Genomic DNA, 25,246 nt, shown 5'->3' with positions numbered 1-25,246 from the left:
CCACCGATGGTCCCCATCCAAACTGACAGAGCTTGAGAGGATCTGCAGAGAAACATGGCAGAAAATCCCCAAATCCAGGTGTGCAAAGCTTGTCGCATCATACCCAAAAAGACTTGAGGCTGTAATCGCTGCCAAAGGTTCTTCAACTAAGTACTGAGTTAAGGGTCTGAATACTTATGTCAATGTGATATTTCAGTTTTTTATTTTTCATAAATTTGCAAAGCTATCAAAAATCTGTTTTTTTTTCTTTGTCATTATAGGGTATGGAGTGTAGATTGATGTGGGAAAAAAAATATTTAAAGCATTTTAGCATAAGGCTGCAACATAACAAAATGTGAAAAAATGATGTGGTCTGAATACTTTCTGAATGCACTGTACATCACATGTAACTTTTCTTTATATATCATAAAGTCAAACAAAATACAGTACCAGTCAAAAGGTTTGCAGAGCACACACCCACTCATTCTTTATTATTATTATAATAATGTGTTTTATATACAGTATGGGTGTTTCTTCAACTTAAGGTTCTTTCATGTCCCAGGGGTTGATTTTTATTAAAATGAACGGATTTAAACTTTTTATTTTTGTTTTATGAAGGTAACATTAAAACTGACTAGTAATATTTTTACTAGGTTTGCATAATTGTTTTTTAGTACTTTTCAACTATCTTTTATGTACAGATTTTAATGTTTTAACCTTGTTCCTGACCCCGATTTTCAATATTAAACTATGCAAATCCATTATAAAAATACAAATTATTAAATGTTTAAAACTATGATAATCAAAACAGAGTGAAACAAACATTGATTATTTAAATATTTATTGTGTGAAAATTATTTCTCCCCTTTCTACCCAAGTACCCTAGTTAGCATACTTGTTTACCAAGTAAACAAAAATATCAGTGAAGAGCATGCTTAAGTGGTATTTGAATAAAACAGAAAATTCAAGGTAAATATCACTTGTGAGCAGAATATTTTTATTGGGTGTCATTTCCAATCAAGCTGTAATTTTGGCAAAATGTTCAAAGGTTTGAAAATTTTATTAATTGTGTGTGTTTAGGATAGATAAATATATTAACTATGAAATTAACATTAGCAAGACAAAGCAGCCGGTCATTTTATTTCAAAAACTTTAAAAATTCACATTCTTGAATTCTTATTTAATTATTTATTTATTTGGCATCTTAACAATAAAAACAAAAACAAATAAACAATACAAAAATAGAAAAGAGATATGCATGAGAGGTTAAAAACTCTTGCTGTAAATATCTCACCTTTTCAATAACAAACATTTAGCTCAGTATGAAAAACAGTAAAACAAACAAACAATATATATATGGATGAGAGGCGTTGGAGGGGATCTGGTGTCCGGCTGCGGGGGTGGCAGGGAGACGTCCCTGACCGCTGCCCCACCACCAGGAAATGTTCCGGGATTAATGGGGTGAAACACTGAAGATAGGTGACTCTCGGCTGATGACCCCACAGCTGGGCTAAAGTCACTGGTGGAGGTGCGGCAAGCAATAATGCCCAGCAGGTTATTACATCTACCTGTGCATCTGTGTTTTTTTCTGGGAAACCAGTGACTACAGTGAATAGGGCAGTTGAAGTCCAGGGAAGACTGGAGGACAGTCAGGAAAGACTGGCTGACAGCAGTAAAGTCTGCACAGGGGTGGGCAGGCTAGTTTCCTTACCCACAGGTCCGTACAAAGGGGACAGCCTTACCAACAATGAGTGCAATTAAAGGAAAACAGCACAGTGGTCCTCCGAGAGGCGGGGTGGAAGATGGGCCAATTAGGACAGACAATATGGACACGACTGGAATGGCCATGGATAATGAGCAAAGGAACCTTAGAAAATGCAGTTGCGGGTGGATGAGGGTAACAACTTACAAAGGCCTGCGGATTCATCAAGGAAGAATGAAGTGGCAGGAGCAGCCAGACACAATCTTGCACTGCAGCAGCAGGTCAGACAAGAAGGATACAGAGCCCGATTGAGCACCACAGCTTCACTGTTGTGGAGGGGCACCAAAAAGACCAGTACCGCCAAAAGGACAGGTCAAGCCTGCAAGGTGAACCGCAAGAAGAGACCCACAGACAAGACAGGGAAGAAATGACAATGGGAAGAAACCAGGGAGAAGGAGGCTAATCAAGTGGCTGAGATCTAATGATAAGGATGCATGGAGCAGACTAGATGAGGACCTGTGCTCCACCTTGGAGAATGCCCTTACCAGAAGGGTGGAGGCCAAGCTTAATACGTTTAGCGATATTGTGTATGAAGAGTGCATAGGCAGATTTGGTGAAACAATAGTAAGGAAGAGTGGTCCCAGGGTGATGGGTCGGAGAGAGAAAGAGATACTTCAGCTTGTGAAAGAGCAGAGTCAGCTTCGTAAGGCTTGGAGGAATGCAGAGGAGCAAGAGAAGGAGGGCTTGAAGGTATTGTGGGATGGCATAAAGGCTAGATTAGTAGTCTTGAGGAGGGCAGAGAGAATCCGACAGTGGAGAAGAATGGAGGAGCATGAAAGAACAAAATTCATCAAGGATCCTATTTAGTTTGCCAGAAACCTGCTGGAAGAAAAGAGGAGTGGGAAGCTGGTGATGGCAAAAGAGGAACTAGAAGACCACATGGAACAGCAACTTGGTGACCCCTACAAAGACAACCCGATAGGCTTCCATGGATATGTCCCACAGCCAGTAGAGCCAGTAGTGAAATTTGACGTAGATCTGCCTAAGCTGAGTGAGGTGAGGCAGGTGGTAGAAAAAGCCAGGGCAACTTCAGCCCCAGGCCCGAATGGGATACCATACAAGCTGTACAAGAAGTGCCCCATGGTTCTTAAAATATTGTGGAGACTGTTGAGGGTTGCCTGAAAGAAGCAGTGTATACCCGTGGAGCGGCGAAGGCAGTGGCCATCTTCATACCCAAACAGCAGGGATCCACCAACATTAGTCAGTTTAGGGGCATTGCTCTATTGAACATGGAGGGAAAGCTTTTCTTTTTGGTGGTAGCAAGGAGGATGTCTGACTACCTCTTGAAGAATGGATACATAGACAAAAGCTGCCAGAAAGCAGGCGCACCAGGTTTTTCTCTATGCGTGGAACATGCGTCAGTAATATGGGAGCAGATCCAGTCTGCCAAGAGAGATAAGAAAGACATCCACACAGTCTGGCTGGACTTGGCAAATGCCTATGGATCAGTTCCACACCAGCTAGTTAGCTATGCACTGGAGTTTTTCCATGTACCTGAGTGCATTAGGAGCTTGGTAGACAGCTACTATGGGGACCTGAAGAACTCATGCAACACAGAACTACACAACGCTATGGCAGCAACTGGAAAAAGGAATAGTGATGGGATGTTCAATCTCTCCCACCCTGCTCATGGCTGCATTTGAGATCATCCTAATTGGTGCAAGAAAAATGGTCCGAGGAGTCCGTGCACAATCTGGGGTGAGATTGCCAGTTCTGCGCAGTTATATGGATGATGTCACAAGCATCCTCCAGACCGCTGTATGTACAAACTGGATCTTCAAAAGGCTGGAAAAGCTATTGGCATGGGCCAGAATGAAGATTAAGCCAACAAAATCATGTTGTCTTTCTATTAGAAAGGGTTGAGGGGTGATCAGATTTCATTTGAGGTGGAGGGGGAAAGAAACTCTGTTGTGGCAGAGCAGCCTATTCGAAGTTTAGGGAAAAAATACACAGCAGATCTTTCAGACAAACACATGGCAGAGTTGGTCCTGAAGCAACTGAAAGAGGGCCTGGATAAGATGGACAATTGTCATCTCTCAGGCAAATTGTTACCAATTTACACTCTACCATCACCTGATATGGCCGCTAAAAATGTGTGAGATTTCTGCAGCAGCAGTTGCAAGGATGGACACCAAGGCCAAAAGTTATATCAGGAAGTGGCTAGGACTGCCACGTTGTCTCTCAGATGTAGCATTGTTTGGAAGAAATGTTTTACAACTGCCTCTAAAATCACTCACTCTGAGCTTCAAGCAGGAAAAGACCAGGCTTGTTCTGGAGCTATGGGAATCGACAGACCAGGCAGTGAGGGCAGGTCAAGTCCAAGCCCAAACAGGCAGATCTTGGAAGGTAGAGGATGTCGTAAACCAGGCGGTATCAAGACTGAAGCATCAAAAGATTGTAAGAACACAGTCAGGAAGAACAGGCCTTGGATCGGGGGTGGCTCCCAAACTGTGGTTAGCAGCCTCCCGAAAATAGAGGAAAGCAATGGTAGTTACGGAAGTAACTAGGATGGAAGAAGAAGGGTATAAGGTTAGGGCAGTCAGCCAGCAGCAGCAAGGGTGCTGGACCATATGGGAGGGGACATCTGATAGAGTGTAAGGATGGGCTGACCCGTGGATACCCCAGGCCAGGCTAAATTTTCTAATAAGATCCACTTACGATACCTTACCAAGCCCTGGGAATTTGTCTCTGTGGTATGGCAAAGAGGAGAGCTGCCCCCTCTGTGAGGCCCCAAGAGCAAACATGTAGCACATATTGGTTGGGTGCAAGACTGCCCTGGCACAAGGATGGCACAGGTGGCGGCATGATCAGGTCCTGCGGAAGCTGGCAGAGATCCTAGAGGTGCATAGAGTAAAGGCAAACAAAGGCAACCATGCTCCCCAGAGGCAGGGTGTTGATTTAGTTAAAAAGGAAGGTTCCGCACAAGGCACAGCACGGAGGGAAGCCAGATCAATCATGGCGCATGGAAGTGATTGGTCAATGATGGTTGACCTTGGCCAGCAGTTAACATTTCCTACCGAAGTTGCCATTACCTCCTTGAGGCCGGATATAGTGTCGTGGTCGACTTCAGCTAGGAAAATAGTAATAATTGAGCTTACTGTTCCATGGGAAGAGGGTCTATGATATGCTGATCTGGTCGCAGAGTGCAGGGAAAATGGATGGAGGACTGCCACCCACCCTGTGGAGGTTGAGTGCCAAGGATTTATGGGAACATCAGTGCAGAACCTATTTAGAGACAATGGAATCATGGGAGCAGCTTTAAAAAAGTCTCTGAAGGAATTGGCAGCAGAAGCTGAGAAAGGGAGTTTCTGGCTATTGTTAAAAAGGAAGGACAAAAAGTGGGGGGTTCAGAAGCAGGAAACTGAGGAATAGGGAACCTGGGTGATATGTGGTGAGGGCTTGTGCTGAGGTAGTGGCACTGGGTAACCGAGAGATATGGTGCCAGTAGGGCACTGAGTATGCATCTCGGTTCCAGTTGGCTAACGAGCTGGGGTGTATGGTTGTGTCAAGGTATTATGACATATAGAACCCTGGTTGCAGGTTATTACAGCTACCTGTGCATCTGTGTTCTTTTCTTGTCAAAAATTAATTTATTTCCTTATTAGGAAAGAAAACAAAACAATATGTAGCAATATAATGCTTTATTAACATTTTCCAAACAAAGCACACAATATAAAGATAGAAATGGACTAAAATAGCACCAATTCAAGTAACATTAAACGTTTCTCAAAGTCTAAGTGGGAGTTTGAAAAAACTAGTCCCCATATAGGTTGCATATTCATTGTAATGAGCATTAAATCTCTTAAAATCTCATCCTCCACAATATTAATCTGCCAGTAGACTGTGACTATCATCTTTCCCACAGCAATCGTGATGCTGCGTTCATGATTCGCGTCAAAGCGCCAACGCCAGCATCCAGTGTTGCTTTGAACTCACCATGAAAAGCGCTTGCACACAAAAACGTCACATTCTGCATTTTGGTATTAGTCAAGACTTGACGTGCTTCAGAGGTAATTAAAATGTGCCTTACATAGGCTGAAAATTGTGGTTTCTATCACAAGTCCCATCTGGGCTTGTTTTGTATATCAAGCGTTAAGAGGTCCTTTCTCCATCATTTTATCACTGACAGGGTGGCGCTGTCAGTTATTTTCATTTAATGAGATAACAACCTCCGCGGCTCTATCATAGGAGAGAGCGTAACGGTCAACTAGCACGTTAAGAGCGTGTTTCACCCATAGAATGTCTATGGGACTGCCGCGTTATGCTATTTTATGCTAAGCTTTTAGGCTCTACATGGTAGAAGTGCTCTGGCACTGTTGTCTGTTTGTGGCGTGTGCGTCAGTGTACTGACTCTGGGTGGACACATTACAAAGATTCCGCCCTTCACACCAGTGTTTATGCTGTATTAACGGTAAATGTGTTAAACGCGATTAAGAAAAATGAACGTGTTAAACTTTTTTAATTAATCGTATGTGTTAATGCTTTAATTCTGACAGCTATATATATATTGCTGTCAGAATTAAAGCGTTAACACATACGATTAATTAAAAAAGTTTAACACGTTCATTTTTCTTAATCGCGTTTAACGCATTTACCGTTAATACAGCATAAACACTGGTGTGAAGGGCGGAATCTTTGTAATATATATATATATATATATATATATATATATACACACACTGGCAAAAATTACAACTACAATTTGAAAAAAAAAATTCAGAAGTTCTTAAATTATTTCAAAGAGTTCTCATCAAAAAATCCTCCATGTGCAGCAATGACAGCTTTGCAGATCCTTGGCATTCTAGCTGTCAGTTTGTCCAGATACTCAGGTGACATTTCACTCTACACTTCCTGTAGCACTTGCCATAGATGTGGCTGTCTTGTCGGGCACTTCTCAAACACCTTACAGTCTAGCTGCTCCCATAAAAGCTCAATGGGGTTAAGATCCATAACACTCTTTTCCAATTATCTGTTGTCCAATGTCTGTGTTTCCTTGCCCACTCTAACATTTTCTTTTTGATTTTCTGTTTCAAAAGTGGCTTTTTCTTTGCAATTCTTCCCATAAGGCCTGCACCCCTGAGTCTTCTCTTTACTGTTGTACATGAAACTGGTGTTGAGCAGGTAGAATTCAATGAAGCTGTCAGCTGAGGACATGTGAGGCGTCTATTTCTCAAACTAGGGACTCTGATGTACTTATCCTCTTGTTTAGTTGTACATCTGGCCTTCCACATCTCTTTCTGTCCTTGTTAGAGCCAGTTGTTCTTTGTCTTTGAAGACTGTAGTGTACACCTTTGTATGAAATCTTCAGTTTTTTGGCAGTTTCAAGCGCTGTATAGCTTTCATTCCTCAAAACAATGATTGAATGGCAAGTTTCTAGAGAAAGCGGTTTCTTTTTTTCTTTTCTTTTTTTGTTGCCATTTTTGACCTAATATTGACCTTAAGCAGGAATTCGGAGAGTTTGAGTGTAAGAGTATAAAACTTAACAGAGTGACTGGGTTCATCAGGATGATCCTCAATCTGTGTTTGAAGTTATTTAGGGAGGTTGACAAGTGCTCAAAGTTGAAGAAATACCCATTTATAGTACATTTCTAATGCTCAAGAACACTTTACAAACAAGATATCAAAAGTAATCAAATGTCAAGTAAATCAAACTAATAATCTCATCCATATATATAGTAAAGAAATTCAAACATAGGCACAAATATTATTGTCTAGAAAACTAATTACAAGCATTTAATCATAAGCCTTCAGATCAAAAGATTTTAAGATCATAAGAAACTTTAACTTAGTCAGGTGTGTCCAAACTTTTACCTGGTGGTTTACCTTTGGAAAAGTATGATTGGTGTTATGGCCAAACTTACCGACTGCAGAGCAGTCCGCGCTAAGGCTAATTTGTCCTCTCCAGTAACACAGTCTCGCTGGACTCTGTTTGCAATTTGCTGCAGCATTTCAAGTCTAAGAACAAAGAAGAGATCACAGTCAAAATTGAGCAAAATCAAACATCAAGTCACAATTTGTAGAAAACTTCCTCGGAGAAAACCAAAACCATCCTCTGCTTGCACTCTTGCATGGCTCCCTCACCTCAGTCCATACACAGAGTTGTTACTGAGATAAAGTGGCGTGCTGGACAGAGGCTCGTGCGCTCCGTAGAGCAGGTTTTCGGTGGAGCCCAGGCTGGTTAGAGTGCTGTCACTCACAGATGAGGTGCTACTGCAGTAAACCAGGTTGCTGTGCATCATATCAAACCCAGAGAATGGCGTTCACCACCCCTCCATCAGCAACAGTGACCCCGCACCCCATCTACTACCCCACACTCATGCGCAAAACTCTTCTGATGGCACACGTTTCCAGCAACTGCTATTTATAGGCTCATACTGGTGGCAGAAACGCCAGCCCCTGATAACAACCCCTCCAGGTGAAACACTGAGCATTCTTTCATGTAAGACAGATGATCCACCGCAGGTTCAGACAGTTATTATTTGAGAAACGTTGGTGTGTCACTTTAGGCATCACATTCCTCACCCTACTAAACGGTCATGTGACTCTATAGAATGATTTACCCATTTAAATGAACGAGAGAGCAGTTATTATCTAATGACAGTGTTAATAAATATCAATATGATGGGTGATTTCCATATATTTACAGGATAGGTGATTTCCAAAATCATTTTGATGATCGGTTTTCATCTAAACATTATAATGATTAATACAGTTGTTAATTGCACAAGGCTGACAATATTATTTGTATATAATCCAAACTTAGGTACACACTAGAACTTGCCAAAATAGCAAAAAAACCTAGAACTTTTTCAGCCTTTTGACGAATTTGGACATTTATTTCTATTTTTTATTTTATTTTTATTTTTGTTTGCTGCAAAATGGCAAAAAAGAGTGATTTTGTTTTTGTTAATCAGAGGACACATAATTTCATCCATAAAAAAACAAAAAACATTATTGCCAAGTAAATTCAAAATGTTCAATGCAAGGTGAAAACAGTAAAAACTTTAAGTTAAAAATAATCAAAGCATATTTTTTTTAATTAAATGAACAATATATTTATAATAATATATAATATATTTATTATTATATTTATAATAGAATAAATATATTAGTATATAAAAAAATTATAAATACATTTTGCTTCAATATTTCTAGAATAAAAAGTGTAATTTCTGCACCACTAGAGTAACCAAACAGAATTACAAATAATCTAGTTAAAAATAATCAAAGCATACTTTTTTACTAAATTAATGTAATTTATTTATACATACATATTTTAAAATATTACATATATAATATATTATTATAAATATATGTATTATATTTATAATATAAAAAATATATAAATATATAAAAAATATATAAACATATTTTTTCTAAAACATTTAAAGAGTGAAAAGTGTAGGGGTATAACCACAGTGTTCTAGCCAAAATTCCCCCCATTGGCCCTTATCTATAATGGCCTCCTAATAATCTCCATCCCTGAATTGGCTACATCACTCTACTCTCCTCTCCATCAACAGTTAGTGTGTGGTGGGCACTCTGGCGCACTATGGCATCCAGGTGGACGCTGCACACTGGTGGTGGTTGAGGAGATTCCCCCTATACTATATAAAGTGCTTTGAGTGTCTAGTATATAGGAATTATTATTATTATTACTTCTGCACCACTAGCATCAGCAAACGGAATTAAAAGTAATCTAGTTAAAAATAATGAAAGCATGTTTTTTTCACTAAATGAACACAATATACGGTCACACTTTATATTAGGTGGCCTTAACTACTATGTACTAACATTAAATACATACAAGACTATGTATTTACTGTATAACTACAATTTGTTCTGCAAAATTCCCACATTTGCTACAAAATGAGGTTGAGGTACGGTTTAGGAGTAAGGGTGGGTTAGGGTTAGGATTAGGGGTTAGAGTTAGGTTTTGGGGTAAGGGTTGGGTTAGGGGTAAAGTTAACAGTGTAACTACAAATGTAATTAAATGCAAGTACTTTGAATGTAATTACAATGCAACAACATGTACGTTCATAATAAGTACATTGTATCAAATGGTTAAGTACAAAGTAGTAAAGGCCACCCATTATAAAGTGGGTCCCAATATACTGTATGTATATATAATTATATTAGAATATTACATATAAATAATATATATATATATATATATATATATATATATATATATATATATATATATATATATATATATATATTGTGATAAGTCAAAGTTTACAAACACCTTAGCCAAATACATTCAAACTGCTTTTCACAATTCCTCACATTTAATCATAGAAAACATTCCCTGTCTTAGGTCAGTTAGGATACTTTATTTTAAGACTGTAAAATGTCAGAATAATAGTAGAGAGAATGATTTATTTCAGCTTTTATTTGTTTCATCACATTCCCAGTGGGTCAGAAGTTTACATACACTTCGTTAGTATTTGGTAGCATTGCCTTTAAATTGATTAATTTGGCTCAAATGTTTTGGGTAACCTTCCACAAGCCTCTCACAATAAGTTGCTGGAATCTTTGCCCATTCCTCCAGACAGAACTGGTGTAACTGAGTCAGGTTAGTAGACCTCCTTGCTCGCACACGCTTTTTCAATCGGACTGAAGTCAGGGCTTTGTGATGGTCATTCCAGTACCTTGACTTTGTTATCCTTAAGCCATTTTGTCACAACTCTGGAGGAAGTATGCTTGGGGTCATTGTCCATTTGGAAGACCCATTTGCACTGAGCATAAACTTCCTGGCTGATGTTTTGAGATGTTGCTTCAATATATCCACATCATTTTCCTTCCTCATGATGCCATCTATTTTGTGAAGTGCACCAGTCTCTCCTGCAGCAAACCACCCCCACAACATGATGCTGCCACCCCCATGCTTCACGGTTGGAATAGTGTTATTCGGCTTTCAAGCCTCACCCTTTTTCCTCTAAACATAATGATGGTCATTATGGCCAAACAGTTCAATTTTGTTTCATCAGATCAGAGGACATTTCTCCAAAAAGTAAGATCTTTGTCCCCATGGCACTTGCAAACTGTAGTCTGGCTCTTTTATGGCGATTTTGGAGCAGTGGCTTCTTCCTTGCTGAGCAGCATTTCAGGCTATGTCGATATAGGACTCGTTTTACTGTGGATATAGATACTTGTCTACCTGTTTCCTCCAGCATCTTCACAAGGTCCTTGCTGTTGTTCTGGGATTGATTTGCACTTTTTGCACCAAACTACGTTCATCTCTAGGAGACAGAATGCATCTCCTTCCTGAGCGGTATGATGGCTGCGTGGTCCCATAGCATTTATACTTGCATACTATTGTTTGTACAGATGAACGTGGTACCTTCAGGTGTTTGGAAATTGCTCCCAAGGATGAACCAGACTTGTGGAGGTCCACAGTTTTTGTTTCTGAGGTCTTGGCTGATTTCTTTTGATTTTCCCGTGATATCAAGCAAAGAGGCACTGAGTTTGATGGTAGGCCTTAAAATACATCCACAGGTACACCTCCAATTGACTCCAATTAGCCAATTAGCCTATCAAAAGCTAATTGGCTAATTGCCTAAAGGCCTGACATCATTTTCTGGAAATTTCCAAGCTGTAAAAAGGCACAGTTAACTTATTGTATGTAAACTTCTGACCCACTAGAATTGTGATACAGTCAATTAAAAGTGAAAATATCTGTCTGTAAACAATTGTTGAAAAAAATGACTCATGTCATACACAAAGTAGATATCCTAAATGACTTGCCAAATCTATAGTTTGCTAATATGAAATCTGTGGAATGGTTAAAAAATGAGTTTTAGTGACTTCAACCTAAGTGTATGTAAACTTCTAACTTCAACTGTATATATTATTTAATAATATATTTATTATTATATTTATAATATGTAAAAAAAAAAGTGTAATTTCTGCACTATTAGCATCACCAACTGGAATTAAAAGTAATCAAGTTAAAAATAATCAAAGCATGCTTTCCCTAAATGAAATCATAACATTTATATATCAATATTTTAAAATCCAGTGTTTCCCCTAGGATTTTTTTCAGCAGTGGTGCTGTTGTGCGGGCGTCCACAAGCCCGCAACGCCGGACACATATGAACGGTGTTGGCCAAAGAACAGATTAAAACAGGTGTCAAAATCAATTTCAGCCTGGGCCACATCAAGGTTTATTTGTGCCCTCAAAGGGCCCTTTAAAAATGTGGCAAAAGCACCTGCTTTGGTAGCACCCATGCAAATAATATTACATTTTATATGCATTGAAATGCACATTTCACAGTACAGCATTGATTTTGAGGTTGGGATGCAGATGAAAATTATGATATTAACAACAGTAACATCTGTGAAAAAAATGCCAAATTTTTATATGGCTAAATTGAAATACTCTGACAGTGTGAATAAGTAGGGTCTCCTTTACAGATTCCTTTCATCAGGCTCCTTCTAATTAAACTACAGTCATGTCTTGGAATTTCTGAAGGCAAACAAAACAACTTATAATTTCTTACAATCAGAGAGCATTAAAAGAGTACAGATTTTACACAGATGGAAAACTGATAGCTTGGTCCATAATTATGAAAATCCACCATATTTCTTCCATAGTATCCATAGTTTTAACAATGATATTTGTAATAGTTCATGGTAACCATAAAACCATGCATGGCTCTTCACTTCCATGGTTAGTAACTATGGTTTCTATATAAAGAACAATGGCATTTGTGTAATGAAAAAACAGCAGTCTAAATACATTTAGAAAGTTTTTCTGCCACAACTACCATAGGTAATATAGTACAGTTAGTGTTACTACAGTAAATCCATGGTAAAGTTTTGTAAGCATTGTGATCTGAGAATTGGAAAGCCTTATAATTTATGTTTTCTTCTGTTCCCTTACAATTCAGTTCACTTGACATTGTGTCACTAAGCTGATGCTAGTGGAGTGTCCTTCTACACGACCTAGTTGAAAACCTTCTACAATAATGCCAATTCTAAGATTGGCTATGGTGTTTAAGCCCCACCTTTTTAGGCGCGAAGCTGTCTGGTATAAAAGCAGGTGCGCAAACGCAATTCCTCAGAATTTTCTTCCTTCAATACTACAAGCATCTCTCTCGTCTAGAAGCCCTCTACAACTTTGCCGTCGGCATTCATGAGTCAGCGGGCAGGATCTTCACGGCAACAAGAAGACTCTCCACTCCCCTGCAGTGTTCCGGCGAACATTAACTCCACTTTGCCGCTTGACGCTTCACTGGTGAACGGGCCGCTTCAGCATCCTGATTCCCCATAGCGCTTAGGCAGGAGTTTTGTATCCTTATAAGCTTATTGTTGACATTGTGTGTGTGTGTGTGTATATATATATATATATATATATATATATATATATATCACAAAAGGGTCGATTGCGTGTACGCATCTTTTTAAAGACGTCATTCCGCAAGTGTTCCAAGCGCCACATCCAGTCGTCAGAGTGTGATAATGAGAGCTGTGTTCATTGCTTGGGCCGCAGCCACTCCGAAGCAGCTCTCATGGAGACAGACTGCCCTCACTGTGAGAGCATGAGTCTCAAGACCCTTTGCTCTCAGATCGACCCCGTTCTGAGGGACGATTCCGCCTCACGTGCTCTCCCACTTGCCCCTTCTGTGACTCCCGAGGGATCACACGAGGGGGCACGGCAGGGCCGAGAGGCTGAGCTAGATGAATCAGAGGTGGATCTCGTGCTGGCGCAAGCCCTGCGAGCCCCTCGATCTTCTCTTGAAGCGGCTTTGACTATATATTATATGTATGATAAGCGCTGGTCCTTCGTTGGAGCATGGGACCTCATTACGTTTGGCTGTTCTGACGATGAAGATGATGCCATGTCCCTTGCAGCATTAGAGACTGCGAGTGGTCCACGGAGGATGTTGTCGCTCTGTCTCGAGTGATTCCCTCCTAAAATGATGAGTACTGTGCACAGCCGTTTCCCGGTGGAGAGCGGCACTCAGTCTCATCTAGCGAGCGAGACGACGCGCCCATTATCCCACTCCACGGATGCATGGCGGGTCCACACAGCTACACTATTCAGTTCATACGCCGTCCACCTCCCTCCCAGTTTGAAATGAATCTTCCCTCCCGAATTCACTAGGTGGGGAAATTAATATTTACTAATCACACTTGAGGTGTGTTTAGGAGCGCCATCTCCTCTCCCTGTGGGCGACATGTGTCCCAGGCCATTTGAATTACGGTGCGGACCTGTTGTCACGTCAAGGAGCGATGCTGGATGAATGGAAACTTCATCCTCAGACTGTCCTGTGGATTTGGGAAATATTCGGCAAAACGGAGATCGATCTATTTGCCTCTGCGGAGAACGGCCACTGTCCCCTCTGGTACTCCAAGTCCCAAGATCCACTAGGAGTGGATGCAATGGCCCACAAATGGCCTGCAAAACGCAAATACGCATTTCCCCAAATGTGCCTCCTTCACTCTGTCATATGCAAAGCCAGAGAGGACAAAGACATGATTCTACTGGTTGTGCCGAAGTGGCCCAATCAGTTCTAGTTTCCAGAAATGATAGAGATTCTGGATGGCCCTCCATTGGAAATACCGCTGAGGAGGGATTTCCTCTCTCAAGCACAGGGCACAATCTGGCATTCTCAGCCCAAGTTATGGAACATGCATGTGTAGCCCCTGAATAGAGTGCGCTAAACATACCAGAATTTACTCAGTAGGTTATGAACACCATTTTACAGGCTAAAGCGCAGTCTACGAGACGCCTTTACGCACTGAAATGGAATGTGTTCACTAATTTATGCTTTTCACAGGGCAAAGACCCAGTGAACTGCCCCATACATGAAATTCTTACATTTCTTCAAGAGCGACTGGATGCAGGGGTCACTCCGTCAATGCTTACAGTGGTGTGAAAAAGTGTTTGCCCCCTTCCTGATTTCTTATTTTTTTGCATGTTTGTCACACTTAAATGTTTCAGATCATCAAACAAGTTTAAATATTAGTCAAATATAACACAAGTAAACACAAAATGCAGTTTTTAAATGAAGGTTGTTGTTATTATTAAGGGAAAACAAAATCCAAACCTACATGGCCCTGTGTGAAAAAGTGATTGCCCCCTAAACCTAATAACTGGTTGGGCCACCCTTAGCAGCAACAACTGCAATCAAGTGTTTGCGATAACTTACAATGAGTCTTTTACAGCGCTGTGGAGGAATTTTGGCCCACTCATCTTTGCAGAATTGTTGTAATTCAGCCACATTGGAGGGTTTTCGAGCATGAACTGCCTTTTTAAGGTCATGCCACAGCATCTCAATAGGATTCAGGTCAGGACTTTGACTAGGCCACTCCAAAGTCTTCATTTTGTTTTTCTTCAGCCATTCAGAGGTGGACTTGCTGGTGTGTTTTGGATCATTGTCCTGCTGCAGAACCCAAGTTCGCTTCAGCTTGAGGTCACGAACAGATGGCCGGACATTCTCCTTCAGGATTTTTTGGTAGTCAGCAGAATTCATGGTTCCATTTATCACAGCAAGTCTTCCAGGTCCTGAAGCAGCAAAACAGCTCCAGACCATCACATATATTTTACCGTTGGTATAATGTTCTTTTTCTGAAATGCGGTGTTACTTTTACGCCAGATGTAATAGGACACACACCTTCCAAAAAGTTCAACTTTTGTCTCGTCAGTCCACAGAGTATTTTCCCAAAAGTCTTGGGGATCATCAAGATGTTTTCTGGCAAAAATGAGACAAGCCTTAATGTTCTTTTTGCTCAGCAGTGGTTTTCGTCTTGGAACTCGAAATTTTTCGCCATTTTTGCCCAGTCTCTTTCTTATGGTGGAGTCATGAACACTGACCTTAACTGAGGCAAGTGAGGCCTGCAGTTCTTTGGATGTTGCTGTGGGTCTTTTGTGACCTCTTGGATGAGTCGTCGCTGCGCTCTTGGGGTAATTGTGGTCGGCCGGCCACTCCTGGGAAGGTTCACCACTGTTCCATGTTTTCGCCATTTGTGGATAATGGCTCTCACTGTGGTTCTCTGGAGTCCCAAAGCTTTAGAAATGGCTTTATAACCTTTTCCAGACTGATAGATCTCAATTACTTTCTTTCTCATTTGTTCCTGAATTTCTTTGGATCTCGGCATGATGTCTAGCTTTTGAAGATCTTTTGGTCTACTTCACTTTGTCAGACAGGTCCTATTTAAGTGATTTCTTGATTGAGAACAGGTGTGGCGGTAATCAGGCCTGGGTGTGGCTAGAGAAATTGAACTCAGGTGTGATAAACCACAGTTATGTTTTAACAGGTGGGGCAAACACTTTTTCACACAGGGCCATGTAGGTTTGGATTTTGTTTTCCCTTAATAATAACAACCTTCATTTAAAAACTGCATTTTGTGTTTACTTGTGTTATCTTTGACTAATATTTAAACTTGTTTGATGATCTGAAACATTTAAGTGTGACAAACATGCAAAAAAATAAGAAATCAGGAAGGGGGCAAACACTTTTTCACACCACTGTATGTAGCGACTATCTCTGCGTATCATGCACCTAAATCCCCCTCGCCTGGCAACAGTCCCAACTTGGAACCTAACTTTGGTCCTAAAAGTGCTCGTGGCCCCCCCTTCGTGCCTCTGATCTCTGTTGATTTGCTTGTGCTTTGTCTTAAGACTGCATTACTGCTGGCTCTGGCCTCAGTAAAACGGGTCGGTGATTTGCAAGCACTATCAGTCAACAATTCATGTCTGGAGTTTGGTCCGGGTCTTTCAAAAGCCACTGTCAAACCCAGAAAAGGCTATGTGCCTAAGGTTTTATCCACACCTTTAAGAGCTCAGGTGGTTCACCTTCAAGCCTTTTTACCTCCTCCATTTAATTCGGATGAGGAACAGTCCTTGCATTTGTTATGCCCTGTGTGAGCACTACACACATACATTGAGCGCACCCGCCAGTTCAGACTGTCTGACCAGCTCTTTGTGTGATATGGAGGGCACACAAAAGGAATGTCTGTCTCCAAGCAAAGACTTTCTCAATGGAACATTGATGTGATCACCCAGGCTTATGAGTTGCAGGGTGTGAATTGCCTGGCGGTCGCCACTCCCTCGTGCTGCCTGACCTCCTCAGCAGCGAGTGCTCTCCGACAGCGTGTCCCTCCTTCCATCCAGGGTTTTGGCACCAGTGTAACAAGGTTAGTAGTTCAGGGAAGAAGGAGGCGGGAACCGGCGAACATTCAAACATACTTTAATTATAAAATAAACACAAAACGAAAGTAAAGCGGCAGCCCCTCACAGACGACAACAAAACACAACGTAAATAGTCCAGGCCTGGTCCTCCCTCGTCCTTCACTATCGTCACTCCTCCTTTTATCCTCCCGGAGCTCCTCCGTGAGACACGAGGCCAGTACGGCACGCAGGTGACGCTCATTAGCAATCACGCCAGCGGCCTCGCTCTGTTCCCATGGCTATCGGCCCCACCCTGCTTGCCACATTCATATATCCATTCTGACTGTTCTTCTCCTGGCTCACCATGTGGGTCATTCACTTGCGGCATATTCATGTCGGTCGCTGTCCCGCCGTCTCGGTTCATCTCAGGGAACCGATATTACATATGTAACGAGGCGTTTTCTTTGTCAGTGCCACTTAGAATGTGGGGGCTGTTTGTTTTAACTATAGTTTCATCACCGAGACATAAGAGTTTTGCAACAGACAATTCTGTATCGCATTCAAATGGGTTTCACAATCTCCGCAGCGCATATTACTGGTTCACAAGCACATTTAAAATAGTCTGTGCGGCTGAGATCTGTCTGCAAATTACCGCACTTGCTCTGCCCTTGTGCTGCTATGATTAAGCTGTATTGATAATTGATCCATGTAGCGCTGTTTCATTCCACTTTTGAAGTGAGTAAAATATGCTCCAAAACATACAGATGACAGGTAAGGCTCATTTATATTCATGAGGAAAGCGCTAACTGATTGTTCAGTGAAACATTACGATCCCCTGCCATCCTATGTTTCAGAAAAGAGCTTGTGGGCCACTTGAAATGAAGCAATTTTGACACGTGTTGTTATGCGGTGATGTCACTGTAAGTGCGTGTATTTGTGTGTGTATGTGGTGGGGTCTCTTTCACAGTGTAGAAAGCGCACAGCTGACTGGGGCAGGCAAGTGTTATGTTGCATCATGAATATTAAATTAACCATGTGAAATCCCAACAGCCGTGCTCATAATTCAGCAGTGGATGCATATAGGGGAAACACTGAAATCCTATATATATATATAATATATATATATATATATATATATATATATATATATATATATATATATATATATATATATATATAGAAGGACTGTGGTGAATTCTCCAAGAAGCTTGGAACATCCTATCTGCCAACAATCAAGAAAAACTGTGTCCAGGTGTCCCTAGGAGAATTGGTGCTGTTTTGAAGGCAAATGTGGTCACACTTAATATTGATTTAGCTTTTTTATGTTTACTGGACTTTGTATGACATTAATTGATAAATGAAAACTATTTATGGCATTATATTTGAAGACATCCTCACAATGCAACACGTTTCACAAGTGCCTAAAACTTTTGCACAGTACTGTATATATATATATATATATATATATATATATATATATATAAATTACATACATATATACAGTATACATACATATATATATATATATATATATATATATATATATATATATATATATATATATTATTTAAAATATTTAAATAATAAATAAATAATAAAATACATTAATATATTATATTTTTGCTAAAAACATTTTGAGAGGGAAATAATAAAATATATAAATAATATATTTAGAATAACATATAATATTATTTAATAATATATATTTCTTTATAAAATAATAAAATATATTTATATATTATTTATTTTTGCTGAAACATTTTGAGAGGGAAGTGTTTAATTTATTATATATAAATAAATATATATTTATTATAATATATAATATCATTTTTATTTAATAATATTTGTATTATTTTTTTATAATATAATAAAATATAATAATACATTATATACTAAAATATACAATTATATGTTAGTATATGAAGGTGTTATTTGTGCACCACTAGCATCACCAAACTCCAATAATAATATATATGAAAAATTCTACAGTACATGGATACTCCAGTAAACATATTTGAGTGACGGCTCAAAAACAATCTATGAATCAGAGTTTTGAATTGATTGAAACAGACAGTTTAAACTTATTTGCAAAAATGAATCTAACTTAGAAAATGTAATTCCATTTTTGCTACTGAAGTTTAAATAAGAGATGCTATTAAAACATCTCTGTCTTAAGTTGTGAAAAAAGAAAAGATAGGAAAACTAGTTTTCACCTGCAAAATTATCACAAAAATACAGAATCGTGAATATTCAATATATCACCCAGCCCTAGTGCAGACCCACTGTTAGGTCATTACAAAAAATGAGTCTTGAGCTCTACAAATTAATGAAAAGTAGCTATACTGTATCCTCATCTTGGTCAAACTTCTCAAATGTCAAAATTCCTATCACTGCTATCTTCTCTCAATGATAACAAATGTAAAAAAAAAAAAGAGAGAATTCAGTGAATTCCTCAGTGGTGAAATGTAAATGCACCACGCCCATATTCTTTCATTAAGAAATAGTGATGTAGAGATAGCATGTGTAAATCAAGTCTCTCATACCTGTCCAGCTCAGGCCTCAGGCTCTTCTCTCTCTCCAACATGGCCACGATCAGTTTGCCCCATTCCTTCTCCACATCATTAGGATGACAACCCTGAGGGAGCTGGATGCGACCAAACTCAATCCACATCTACATCCCAACATACAGCACAGTTTTACATGTGTGAAGTAGACGTAATGTGCATATGCCACAGAATGATAAAAAAAAAGGAAATCAAATAATCTTCATTGACGCAAACCTCTAGCATTTTGTAGAGATGTTTGATTTTGGCCTTGTCATTCTCTTTCACCGGTATTTCATTCTCTTTAAACTGCAGATACTGTGTATAAAGTGCCTGTAAATGTAAAAAAAAGGATTTAATAAAACCAAGTAAAAAAAAAAAACATACAGACAATTTCTCTAATTTCCTTCACACAAATTCGCATCACCGTAACACAAAAAATTATCTTTCTCATTACTGCAATGCAATAAATAAATAAATAACAATGGTACAATATTTTTAAATTGTAAGATACATTTTGTAAAGAGCAGTTGTAATAAGAGATAATGGCAATATTTGTCCTGAATTTAATTTATGCTGATTTTAACAATAAATAAATAAATAAAAACGTATTACAAGATTTTTTCACATTATAGTAATGAAAAATTGTGGGGGAATGCACTTAAAAAAAACACACATTTGCATACTATTTGAACTGTGAAGTAATTAAACGTCATAGTTGCATTTGTTGTACTGCCTTTAATTACAACACAATAAATGCATTACGGTACTGAGAATTTAGGGGGAAATGTACTTGTCCTGAAAAAAACTGTCATGAAAACAATGCACAAAAATCTTAAAGGGATAGTTCACCCAAAAATGAAAATTCTCTCGTCATTTATTCACCCTCATGCCATCTCAGATGTGTATGACTTTCTTTTTTCTGCTGAAAACAAACAAAGATTTGCATATGAATATTTCAAGTCAACAAGGTCCAAAACTTTGAAGCTCAAAAAATCACATAAAGGAAACCTAAAAGTAATCCAAAGACTCCAATGGTTGAATCCATGTCTTCTGAAGTGATATGATAAGTGTGGGTGAGAAACAGATCAATATTTAAGACTTTTTTTCCCCTATAAATATCCACTTTCACTTTCACATCTGAAAATGAAAGTGGAGATTTAGGGTAAAAAGGACTTAAATAATTATTTGTTTCTCACACACACCTGTCATATTGCTTCTGAAGACATGGATTTAAACACTGGAGTGTAATGGATTACTTTTATGCTGCCTTTATATGCATTTGGAGCTTTAAAATGTTGGTATCCATTCACTTGCATTGTATGAACCTACAGAGCTGAGATATTCTTCTAAAAATCTTAATCTGTGTTCAGCAGAATAAAGAAAATCATACACATATGGGATGGCATGAGGGTGAGTAAATGATGAGATAATTTTTACTTTTGGGTGAACTATTCCTTTCAAGCCCCAAAAAGGCTTCATTTTCCACATGAAAATTTTAATAAATACAATTTCTTGTTTATTTCTTTTAATTTTAAGGTGGAAAAACAACATGAACATTTCACTGGAAGATTGGGAGATGTCCATTTTGTAGCTTCATATACTGTAGCAGGTTTACACACTCACTGCATGTGTGGCTTCATGAAGATGTGTGGCATCTCACCTTTAGTTCCGCAGGATTGCTGGGGAAATTTCTGTCTGACATCACAGTCACATTGTGTTTAATCCACTGGCTGAGGTACTTCACCATGTTCTGATATTCCACCCATTTAATATCCACATCCTGTTTCAAGAACAATGTCATTTCAGTAAATGAAATGTTAACACGGTTATATTTTATTTGATTATTTGGCTCAAATTTTTTTTTTTTTTTTTTTTTTTATATATATATTTTATTTGTTTGCTCATTTATTCAAGAATGTTAAGCATTTTTGGGACTCGGATTTTCAAAATGAATATCAGTGTGTCTTAAAGGGATCATATCATCCATAAATTATTCATTGTGGCAAAAATAGTCATATTTTAGTTTTTGCTAGTTTTTCAATAACAGCCTCTTTGTAAAGCTGCATTATATTGTGACAGATTTATAAAACGATCTGCGCTGAAATCCGCCACACAAACTGTTAAGATCCAACTGAAAATCTACTGTATCCGTTAGTATTATTATTATTCTTCCTCCCCAGTGGGAGTCTTCGGCAGCCCATAGAACCGTGCATAGGAAAATGATTAAATTTGGCACACTGATAGGGGTGGGGATGAACAGTCCCCATAGCAAATTTGGGAACTCTAGGACAAACTCTTTAGCGCCACCACCAGTTTTAAAAATGAACTTCAGCCCCTTGTTTCTAACAAACGGATCCTTCAGAAGGACATGCAGAGCAGCAGGCGCTACATACAGCCAGAAACAGCACAAGCTGCATTCAAACTGTATACTGAGACTCTTCCTCAGGCAGCATTCTGTCCTGTTCTGGGAATTACTCCAAAGAATCAAGAGAATCCCTAAAAGCTTTCAACTTGTTTTATGTTCGCATAACAATCCTTAAAAAGGAAAGGGACTGCTTATGTAATGGGAACATTTAAACACAATGTTTATTTGCATAGACCAAGACAAATTCACCAAGCCACTCAGCTAACAAACAGTCGCTACAGTATGTCAGCTAACTAATATCATCCACTGAGCTGTTTATCTAATAGCAGTGTATATCCTCAGAACAGAGACATGGCTAAAACAAACATATTTTTGTGTATTAGTCATAAACAGGCAGTAGAGAGAGAGCGAGGACAATCACTAGACTAGACTAGAGACATGCTTTTATAGTGTCGTCACTAAAAGCACACTGCCACCACACACACACACAGCTCTGTCTCATATCTACATAGTGTACCATATTACAAAGAAATATCCTGAGTTAAATACAACTTAAGTCCTATCGACAGCAGGCTTAGGCAATATATTGAATATTCACAATATCTTTGCAATGATTTTGATATAAAAGTTAAAAGTTTCCTACATACTGTGTAATTCAGTCTAGTTTTATGAATTGTCTCATGATTCACAAGTATGAGAACTTTAAACTTCAGTAGGAAAAGGCTGTTAAAGAGTTTGTTAGTTTAATTTCTGTTACTGTTTCAAATAATCGATTCAAATATTAGGGCTGTCAATTTTGAACCTGTTAATTTAGTGCAATTAATGATATGAAAAATAATGCGTTTAAAAAATCAGTGCAATTAATCATGCCCTTAACCTCTACATAAATTCTGTAATAAGGAGTGTTCCTACCATTGGGCCAATTCAAGCTTGATGTAGTACTTTCATGTGGCAGTAGGGGGCAGTAAGCAGTCCAGCTGTACAGGCAACACGCCTGTCAAAGGCAGCTCAGCCTTCCACAGATGCACTTTTGCATTCAAAGACAGCTGGACCGAGCGCAACAGAATGCAGGGATCTCGAGACGCATTCTTCAAAGTTTACACAGCGCTTGTGACTGGAGGCGCTGAAAACTAGTGAGATGTGATGCAACCAAAGTAAGATGGTCCAAAAGATGGACGCATGAGTACATAGACCATACCTGCCAACATCGGATTGTGAAAAATAGGGAGATTTTGAGGTGTGGTACGTGGTTTGTATGTACGAGGAACGGCAGCCAGCAGAGTTTCTGGTGCACCCCTGAGGTAAGGTAGTGCCCCCGTAGGGAGTAGGTGCACTACACAGATTGTGTAACATGTGTATAAGGAGCGGCAGTACCGGTAAGTAATACCACATTGAAGATAATTAATACTAAGAAATGTATTCAGATAGTCCCTTATCATATCGTTGACAGTTAAGCAATAAATGCTTTTTGAGTTTTTAATAATAAAAAGTGTATATCCTTTCTTCTATGTTGAGAACTTTCCTGACCCATGACTTATAAAAAAAAAAAATACAATAATTTTTATTTCTTTCGATTATTTATCTTATTTATATATACACCTGTGTTGGTTTATATGTATTTTTATATTATTTTTTTCCTTCACCTGTACTTCTTGTCTTTATGACGCAGTGATTGTATTCACACATCGTTGGATCTGTTTAATTTTGTACATCTTATTTAACATTTATCCTTCTGTTTTTCAATAAAAATATCCACCGTTTTAGCACAATGTGTGGACTTTTCAGATGGTCCCTTCCCACACCTTTCACAGTATTAGCACGTTCCAGCAGAATGTGTGGACTTTTCAGACGACCCCTTACTCATGTATGAAAACTTCAAATTTATATCAATGTTAAATTAACGATCTGGAACAATTTTGCCGTGACGCCATCTGACCAGCTTAAGGGACAAATCGCTTTCCGTATTGATTCGATAAGGGACACATCATTTCAGATTTAAATAAAGGTCAATCCCATATTTTACAGGATGGGTGGCAATCAGCCATACCTGGAGGTCTAATACATTATCATGAGCAAAGTGTGGATGCAGAAAATCGGGAGTTTATCGGGAGAAATTGTAAATCGGGAGTACAGCAGGAGGAGGGGTGGAAAAATGGGAGAAACCTGTTAAAATCGGGAGTGTTGGCAGGTATGACATAGACCACCAATTAGAAAATAGCCCAGAGACCACCCCTGGAGTCGCAAGTTTGAATCCAGGGTGTGCTGAGTGACTCCAGACAGGTCTCCTAAGCAACCAAATTGGCCCAGTTGCTAGGGAGGGAAGAGTCACATGGGGTAACCTCCTCGTGGTCGCTATAATGTGGTTCTCACTCTCGGTGGGGCGAGTGGTGAGTTGTGCATGGATGCCACAGAGAATAGCGTGAAACCTCCACACGCACTATGTCTCCGCGGTAATGCGCTCAATAAGCCGCGTGATAAGATGCGTAGATTGACGGTCTCAGACGCAGAGGCAAATGAGATTCGTCCTCCGCCACCCGGATTGAGGCGAGTCACTACATCACCACAAGGACTTAGAGTGCATTGGGAATTGGGCATTCCAAATTGGGGAGAAAAGGGGAGAAAAAAAAATAGCCCAGAGGGAAATAGGCCAATAATAGGGTTATGTTCAATGATATGGAAATAAAACAAACAATATTTTTACTTTAAAAGCCACTTTTTGTATTGTCTAAAAAGGCTTAATTTACAGTATGTTTATGATGTATTTGAAAAATCACAATTATAATATTTATTATATATTATATTTATGATTATTTTTATTCTTATATACTAAATTATCTTTATTTAGGTGCATTTCTCAGTAAATATTGATAAGCAATTAATTTAATTAATTAATCGACGAATCATGTAATTAATTTGTTTAAAAAGTTTAATCAATTGACAGCCCTAATATACAGTATACTGTATGTAATACACATATAAATTCAGAATATTTAGTTATAAATCAGAATATATAGTTGTAAATCTAATAATATATTGTTATAAATCCTAAATATATTGTTATAAGTCTGAATTAATAGTTATAAATCTGAATATATAAATATAAATCCTTATTATATTGTTATAAATTATAGAATTATTTCCTGTTTAGTCCCTCATAAGAATGTATATATATATTTACACACACTATTTTAAGCCTTCAAGTACTGTGCAAAAGTTTTAGGTACTTGTGAAAAATGTTGCATAGTGAGGATGTCTTCAAAACGATGTTCAGTGGGGACTTTGTGGGGGCCATGACATCTGTTGCAGGGCTCCCTGTTCTTCTATTCTAGTCTTTTCTATTTGCAAAAGTAATGTTTGGGAGTCTAACATTTATATTTCCTATTGACACACTAAAGCTGAAGATATAAATAACCATCTTAAGACAAATGCTTTTGTGAAACATCTTATGTGCCGAAGACTTTTGCACAGTACTG

At 38.8% G+C, this 25,246-nt stretch overlaps 1 protein-coding gene across 1 annotated transcript in view; it reads right to left on the bottom strand.

The window, feature by feature from the left end:
• Window positions 1-25,246, bottom strand: part of LOC127411717 (dystonin-like) — a 275,538-nt gene that overhangs the window by 151,314 nt on the left and 98,978 nt on the right. Inside the window, exons 10-13 of the mRNA XM_051647413.1 lie at window positions 21,069-21,188; window positions 19,643-19,738; window positions 19,406-19,533; window positions 7,603-7,696 (exon numbers count right to left, since the gene is read on the bottom strand). Of these exons, the coding sequence (XP_051503373.1) occupies window positions 7,603-7,696; window positions 19,406-19,533; window positions 19,643-19,738; window positions 21,069-21,188 (438 nt within the window). The remainder of the gene's footprint in view (window positions 1-7,602; window positions 7,697-19,405; window positions 19,534-19,642; window positions 19,739-21,068; window positions 21,189-25,246) is intronic.

Source organism: Myxocyprinus asiaticus, chromosome 21 (genome assembly GCF_019703515.2).
Source record: "Myxocyprinus asiaticus isolate MX2 ecotype Aquarium Trade chromosome 21, UBuf_Myxa_2, whole genome shotgun sequence".
Taxonomy (NCBI): Eukaryota; Metazoa; Chordata; class Actinopteri; order Cypriniformes; family Catostomidae; genus Myxocyprinus; species Myxocyprinus asiaticus.
The sequence above is the reverse complement of the archived record's forward strand: the minus strand, read 5'-3'. Positions and strand labels throughout refer to the sequence as shown.